Below are 8,219 nucleotides of genomic sequence, written 5' to 3' on the forward strand. Positions count from 1 at the left end.
ATGAGCGGCCCCATGCGACCGGTCCTCCTGGCGCTGCTCCTACAGATCGGAGTAGCATCCGTAGAAAGGTGAGGGTTGTTGACCAACCAAATCAATTATGGGATGTGTATAAAGACGTTTCTGTCGGGGAGTTTTCTGCTGTGACCACGTATCTCTTCAGGACGGCTATATCTTGGGGTTTGGAAAGGTTACCGAGTGCTTTTACTTAAGTGCTAACTTGAGGTACAACTTGGAGGTTTTTGTACCTTACAAATACAGAGGTTTACATGGATCCATTTTAAGAAACAATATACATGTAAAGGATGTTGGTTCCATCATTTATAACTGTCCAGCAACAACCTCACTGAACATTTTACTGAGAAACTTACCACTCGGCTGCATCTTCTCACTGTGCTTCAATGCAGTCCAGTGGGTTCAAACGTCCAAGACAATGTTATTGGACAATATTGTCTTTATAATATCTTTACGTTGTCATTATAAGAAAGAAAATGGTTGCAAAGTTATGGGGTTTTCAGGGTTTTACTGATTCCTTTGCAGCTCTTTTGGCTACATTCACACCAAGATATGATTGGAAACAAGAAGTTGCGTTGCTTCCTACTGAGTGGTAGGATTAAGTGGTAAAGCGTTCAAGCAGGGTTGTTACTATGAACAGTTGAAAATGATGGAAACCAACAATTCAGGTCTGGATTGAAAGACAGCGAACCTATCCTTTAAAGACTTGCGCTATTATGGGATGCCAAAAAGAATGTAGTGTAACTTATGTCACAAAATACTGCTTCTCTATTAACTGTACTCTGCTTTTCTGTGTGCACGTATGCCAGAGTGGAATATGACTATTATAAATACCACCCGATGCCGGAGGTGAGGAAGTCACACACACACACACACACACACACACACACACACACACACACACACACACACACACACACACACACACACACACACACACACACACACACACACACACACACACACACACACACACTCACACTCTAATGCTTTTTAAACTCTTAGATAACAGCTTGGATGGCCCAGACTGTGAAGGACCATCCTGATGTTGTGACTGAAATAGCGTATGGAACGTCCTATGAGGGAAGGGTCATAACTTTGCTGAAGGTAATCCACCTTTCTTTTCTTTCCTTTCCTTTACAAATGACAGAGTAGGATCATGTGGAGGGCCAAGCAAAAAAAATAAAATAAATAAATAAATAAATAAATAAATAAATAAATAAATAAAAATCCCCTCGTGTCGAGAACAATCTTGGAATTCCGATTTTGGCTTTAACCTCAGAACTCCGACTTTAAAGTCGGAATGAATCTTTGAGAATGAAGTCTGTCTGCTCTGTCTCCTGCTGTGGATGCTGTCGGACTCGAGCGTGAGCGTGGAGCGGGCTCTGGATGCCGTCGCCCAGGAGGTCGGGCCCCAGAACCTGTCCCTCGCCTCCCGCCTGAGTGGAGCTGTGGTGGTGTTTCCTCAATGAGGAGTGCCCCGTTGGGTGCAAAAACAAGGAGCTGAGACATGTGCAGTCGTTGCAGAGACAGGTGCTCGGGCTGCTTAGCTCCTTGGAGCAGGACCTAGATGTCAAGTTCAGGGTGAAACACGGCGAAAGGCATTACATGGCTAACTCGGGGGCCATGAAATGTTTTCAGTGCGGGGATGTGGCGGAATTTTAAGTCGAGATGCCCGCACCAGCGGTGCACTGCCGGAGAGCAGGCTTGGGGCAGCGCTGGTGTAGCTCGGAGTCTGGTGGGAAGGGAGGGAACTGAGTCCGTCCGCGAGGGGCGGGGAGACGGGGTGGTGGCGGAAACCGAAGCGCTGACTTTATTCCTGAAATCCCGACTTTAACGGGTTTAATGTCGGAATTCTGAGTTTATTCTCGAAACACAGTGGTGGTTTCTTTGCGTGGCCCTAATTCTCTCCGTAGAGGTGAGGAACTGAGATTTTAAACAAATTAACACTTTTTCTTTTTACTCACGGTTTGCTCTTCCAGCGCTGCGGTTTCCTTCTGGACACCTTGAGCACGTGGAAACTCACTTAAATTGCATTGCCTGTAAATTGTGTGTGAAATGTGTGTAGGTGCAGACCGCAATCACCGACCAGTCTCAATTATTCTTAGAATTCTGACTTTAATGGCAGAACTGTCAGAAATCTCACTTTATTCTTAGAATCTTCACTTTATTCTTAGATTTCTGTCTTTTATCCCCAAACAAAATTTTTTTGCGAATATTTTTTTCACTTGGCCCTAATCCTCTTCCGTAGGATCAGAGTTTAACGAATGGACAAAACTCGGAAAATTCAATCTGAACAGTAAAAGAAAAATCTCCCTCATGCATTAGTGCATGCATACATGCACATATGCATTAGTACATTATGTGTAGTGCTGGGAAGGCATTGCATGGTAAGAAAAAGTGTACATTTGTACTGAGGGTACATTTTGTAGAGCAGAACTTAAATTGTTTGGTTGAATTCTATATTATAGAGTTTTAGTTCAAGGTGAATCAGATATTAAAAATGTTTTTGTTATATTTTTATTTCCACAAAGGATTATAGGAACTAAAGGATATATAATGGCAAATGTATGCATATATGTATGCACATATGCATTTCAACACTGAATGAAAACATGGGCATTCAAGTTTAAACATTTCTATGTTTTGTAACCATTTTGTTGTTAATGGTAAGGATAAAAAAACAAAGAGAGGGGTGGTTGTGAATGTTTTTCTATGCCTAGAGGGAAACTGCTACTCTCTTTTAGATCGGCCTAGAGACTGGAATAAAGAAGAAGGCCATATGGATGGACTGTGGGATCCATGCCAGAGAATGGATCTCCCCCGCCTTTTGCCAGTACTTTGTAAAACAGGTAAATGTGTGTATATCTCATTTGCAAGGATACTTCAGAGTGCCTTGCTACTTGCATGGGAAAGCTCCTTTCTGTGTAACTACCCAGCAAAAATAAATTAAGGCAACATAATTACACCATCTGCTCCGGCCTCACGACTCATTTCATTTTGTTTAAAGGAGAGGTTTTCAACCCAGGCATCATTCAAATGTTGGGCCCCATCATTTATAACAGTTCATAACAACAACCTCGCTCAACGCTTTGCTCCTGAGAAACGTACTACTCTGCTGCAGCTTCTCACACTGTCAATGTTACATCTTTTTTGAAAAAAGGAGTCACGCATCCCTGAGTGTATTAACATTAATATTTGGCAAACTGCCGCAGTACATCCAGAACCTAATGTTGGCTAAAGAAGGTTGTCAGTACGAAGCGACGCAACTTCCTGTTTCTACTCTGCTATCTTAGTGCAGAAGACAATAAATCTCTGAAAAACCCGATAAAATGCACGGTTTGCGACAATTTTTCATTCAAATTTTCAAACTCCTCCTGGTAGCGTGCTGATGTGTCTTTGAGCAAGACACTTAACCCCCAAAAGGCTCCCCGGGCGCCTCTATATGGCAGCCCACTGCTCCTAGATACGTCAACTACTAGGATGGGTAAAATGTAGAGAAATTGCAAATTTCCCTGTTGTGGGACTGATAAAGGTTCATAAAATAAAAAAAACACATTTTCCAATCCCTGCAGTACATGCAAAGAGTTACGTTGGATGTGAAACTTTGCTACAATTTTAACTTTGCCGTGGAAGACCACATCGAAATGACTTGAATTTGATCCAAGATTTCTCAGCCAAAAACTTTTGATCGGGTGTGGCATGGCACAATAATCCTACGTCTGGTTTATTTAACTGGTGTTGGCTTTCTGTGCTTCCCAGCTCTTGCAGGAGTACCAGACCGACGGCAAGCTGGGCGAGATGATGAAGAACATGGACTTCTATGTCACACCAGTGTTGAACATAGACGGCTACAGCTTCACCTGGACCAACAGCTCAGTCAGTTTTTAAGTTTTTCATCCAATAAAAAGTTCATGAATACCTTTTTTTTTTTTTTCCCCTGTGTGGCGAAATCTCCAAACCACTTATTTCCATGTGTATATTTGGCCATGTCATAGCGGTTTATATTGATCCTGGTCCAAATTTGACATTTCAGTGCAATGTGCCGTACCATAGGAAAACAGCGCACACATTTGGGGGGAAAACAGCGCCACACAGTGCTATTGCAGTGATGTGAATTATTAATTTTCTTATCGGTAAAGAAAAATTTGACACAACCAATTTTTATCAGTGCTGCATTCAAATTATTATTATAAAAAAAAAAAAAGTAAAACAGCATGCAAACATAATCTACTATGCAAAGGGACAGAGTGATACTCCTCGTAGCGTCCCTCAACAGTTGAGATAGTAATTCTCATTACTATTAAATGGGAATTTGCCAGATAAAGATTTCCAAAAAAAAATAAAAAATTCCCACGTTCATTATATCGATCCAATTTCCGAAAATATTTTTTTTGCATCCTGAGCATGCATATCAAGGTAACAAAGTCTGCAGGAAAATACCAAAAATACTCTGTATATACTTATGTGAAATTTGTTTGTCTTTTAGTTTATGTGTACCTCCATTCAGACGAAAAGATGGATACAAATGTCATCCCTGTGTGTCCAGCACAGAGATAGCGAGAGGCTGCGAGCTGTGTGAGCACAATGAATGGTTTCATAGGGAATCAACTAGCTTAGCTCCCGTAAAATTAGCTAAATGCATCTTCCAGCGTCTCAGAAGATGAGTTATTCACACACACACCGCTTTGCCCGCTGCAGAATCGGCTGTGGAGGAAGTCCAGATCGCCTGGACCGGCGGGGTGCGACTGTCACGGCACTGACCTCAACCGCAACTTCAACGTCAACTGGGGCAGTGAGTGATGTTTCTGCTGCAAGGCAAGAGGCCTGAAATTCCAAAATCCAAGCATGTGTGTGGATTTGTGAGATAAAGATATATAAACACATAGGCCAATCTATGGCGATGACTTGACCGTCTAAATCAGAATCAGAATCTGTTTATTCGGTTAATTCATATATACTGTATATGAGGAATTTGATGTCATATATACAGGTCCTAGTTGGTGCACTGCTGTGCAGACGTCTAGTTTTAAACATAGCGTTACAGTCTAAAAAATAGCCAAATATACATACTACACAGAATATATTGTTTTGTATATAAATGTGATTCTATGCATAAGTTTAGCATGTAAGTTAAGGCATTCTAAATTGAAAAATCTGCACACGTGTGGTGAAGTGTATCTTCGAACTATTTTTAATTTAGCAATCATGTTAAAAGATCGTTTGACATAATTGCTAAATTAAAAATTGTTTACGGTTTAGAGGCGGTGGCACTGACAAAAAGGCAGGTGGCTGAACTGGAGGTGGCAGAGTTGAAGATGTTGAGATTTTCATTGGGAGTGACACGGATGGACAGGATTTAGAATGAAGACATTAGAGGGACAGCTCAGGTTGGTCAGTTTGGTGGAAAGTGAGAGAGGCCAGATTGAGATGGTCTGGACACGTGTGTAGGAGAGATGAGGGTTACATTGGGAGGAGGAGGCTGAGGGTGGAGCTGCCAGGCAAGAGGAAAAGAGGAAGGCCAAAGAGAAGGTTTGTGGATGTGGTGAGGGAGGACATGCAGGCGGTTGGTGTAAGGGAGGAAGATGAACAGAACAGAAGGTGTTGGAGGCAGATGATCCGCTGTGGCGACCCCTAACGGGAGCAGCCGGAAGACAAAGGATGAAAGAAAAAGTAAAAAAATAGTTTGCCTATAAACTTTACCTGGGTGAAGAACACACACAACTTTGGCATTTTTCTCCTTCCATCTTTCCAGCGGTTGGGATCTCATCGAACTGCTGCTCCCAGGTGTACTGCGGCTCGGGGCCGCTGTCCGAGAACGAGGCCCAGGCCGTCGCCCAATTCGTGGCGGAACGAAAGAATGATTTCCTGTGTTTCCTCACCATCCACTCGTATGGCCAGCTGCTGCTGCTCCCCTACGGACACCCCAACGCCGTGGCCCCCAACTACCAAGAGCTGGTACGAGGGGAGCAGGGTTATTATAGTGGGTGTTAAGCATAACATACAGAGAGCTGGTCATTGACTGAAGATACTTACCTTATTATTACTCTTTTGTTACATTATCACCTCATTTAGGAATAGAATAGATCATGGAGAAAGGGATTGGATGATGGATTATTATTATTATATTATCATTACTGTTATTATTATTATTATTATTATTATTACAGAGATGGACTATGATTATTTTATAATATTATTACATATAAAAAAAATAATCATAAAACATTCATCATATTTATAAATGACTTATATTTTTATTAATAATAATAATAATAATAATAATAATAATAGTAATAATAATTGTTATTATTATTATTATTATTCCATAGCTGTATCCATAACGCTTCTCAAATCATCTAAAAAATAAAGAAAAGAGGGAGTGGTCTCCCCCTAATTAATATTCATGTACCAATCTTTAAATGGCAATACAAGATCTGCTCACTAGCACCACCTCTGGGGCGTATATTAAAAAGGTGCTTGAAAAGCAAGGTCAGCTCAATGGACCGATGTGGCAAAACCATATTAATTACAATTTCTACCTTTTACACATAACTTTGTTCTCAAAGGGTAGGAGACAGTACAAAATACACAATAAGTAATGTTGGAAATGATGCCGTTTTTCAGGGGGTATTTTTGTATTCTGGTCCTTTCTCTTAGATGGAGGTCGGTTTGGGTGCAGCAGAGGCTATCAAGAAAGTGCACGGGATGCACTACAGAGTGGGAACCTCCCCGGATATATTGTGTAAGTAGCTTTGACATAATATTGATCCAGAAAATTTATGAAATAAAGTGATTTAATGTAGGGGTCTCAAACTACAGGCGCGTGGGCCACGTCCGGCCCACAACACAATTTAATGCCACCCGGATACAAGTTTAGAATATATTGTTAAATCTGTCCCACAAATGAATTATTGATTAATTATCATTCATGCAATTGTACTTAATTTGAATAAATACAGATTAAAAAAAAAAAAATGCATGAGGTATTATTCGGCGGCTTACTAATGTGCAGTGTAAAAACATAAAAGAAGGAACGGCCGACATGTTTCTCATTCTCCCTTGTATGCAGTAGTTTAGAATTCAAGAAAGCCTTTGAAAACTTCTCTTTACTCGGGTTGAACGTCCCTGAAGGACGGCCTCCGCTGTCGTTCAAGCCAGGACTCAAAACGGTCGCCCTCTGCAGATCCCAACTCCGGCTCGTCCAGGGACTGGGCCCGGCTGATCGGCATCCCCTTCTCCTTCACCTTCGAGCTGCGGGACAACGGAACGTATAAGTTTGAGCTCCCCGAGAAGCAGATCCAGCCGGCCTGCGAGGAAGCGTACGCCGGAGCGCTGCACATCATCGACTACGCGCACGACAAGCAGTTCGGACACAGCGGCACCGCGCCCGCAACCACCGCCACCTTGTGGATGGTGCTGGCAGCGGCGCTAGTCAGTAGCTCCGCCCTTCTGTGAGACTGCCGGGAAGAAAACTGACAATGAGGATACACTTTTTTTTTTTTTTGGTGTGCTCAGTAGATTTTGATGGAAAACTAACATGTACTGCACATCATTTTAATTGTGCTGAAGTTGAGAACAATGATTCCTTGCTGGAATGTGATTGCTTTCGTAAACTAGTACTTATTTCAGAATGGGGTTATTTTAACACTCCAAGACGAGTGCACGGAATATTGATGTACTGAAATGATTGGAAATATTACAGAACTTTAATATTCATAACTCCAATGTTATGAAAAACATTAAATTGATATTAAACATAAGTCAATAAATAATAATGTGAAAAGCATAATTTCAAACTCCATTTTGTCCTTGCACATTCTTCCCCTTGTTTTCTCCTCGTAAATCAATTTTATATCATTTAAAACCTGATATTTCCCCAATACCTTTGTCAGCTGTGCTTCGCGTGGACATTGAGATATATTCAATCAATCCCACAATGCATCGTAGGATACACTCGCCAGTGTAGCGTCCAGTGTTAACCCATTCTTCTTTTACCCATTGCACTCTTTCAGTTCCATGGAGATCAAAGTTTGGAGGGGACGGGTCTGTGAGAATTTAAAATAAAAATCCTAAAAGCATCGAATCGCAAGCCCTCATTCACAATCACTGAGACCAACTGTTCACTTTAAGTCATTTCTGTCAAGTCTGAAGTTTCTTTTCAAGTCTGACTTGAGTCCCAAGACGCAAACTCAAGTGTCCGACTG

The 8,219-nt window shown here is 41.6% G+C and overlaps 1 protein-coding gene across 1 annotated transcript; it reads left to right on the plus strand.

Moving 5' to 3' along the window:
* Window positions 1-7,470, plus strand: LOC307247765 (carboxypeptidase O-like; the record flags this gene model as incomplete). The annotated part of the gene is made up of 9 exons (XM_080023887.1): window positions 1-68; window positions 822-861; window positions 1,018-1,119; window positions 2,760-2,864; window positions 3,775-3,891; window positions 4,714-4,807; window positions 5,768-5,970; window positions 6,673-6,757; window positions 7,199-7,470. 9 exons carry the CDS (start codon window positions 1-3, stop codon window positions 7,468-7,470), a joined length of 1,086 nt encoding a protein of 361 aa, XP_079880013.1.
* Between the last annotated feature and the right edge of the window lie 749 nt (window positions 7,471-8,219).

This window comes from Zeus faber, assembly GCF_960531495.2.
Source record: "Zeus faber genome assembly, chromosome: 2".
In the NCBI taxonomy this organism is placed as follows: domain Eukaryota; kingdom Metazoa; phylum Chordata; class Actinopteri; order Zeiformes; family Zeidae; genus Zeus; species Zeus faber.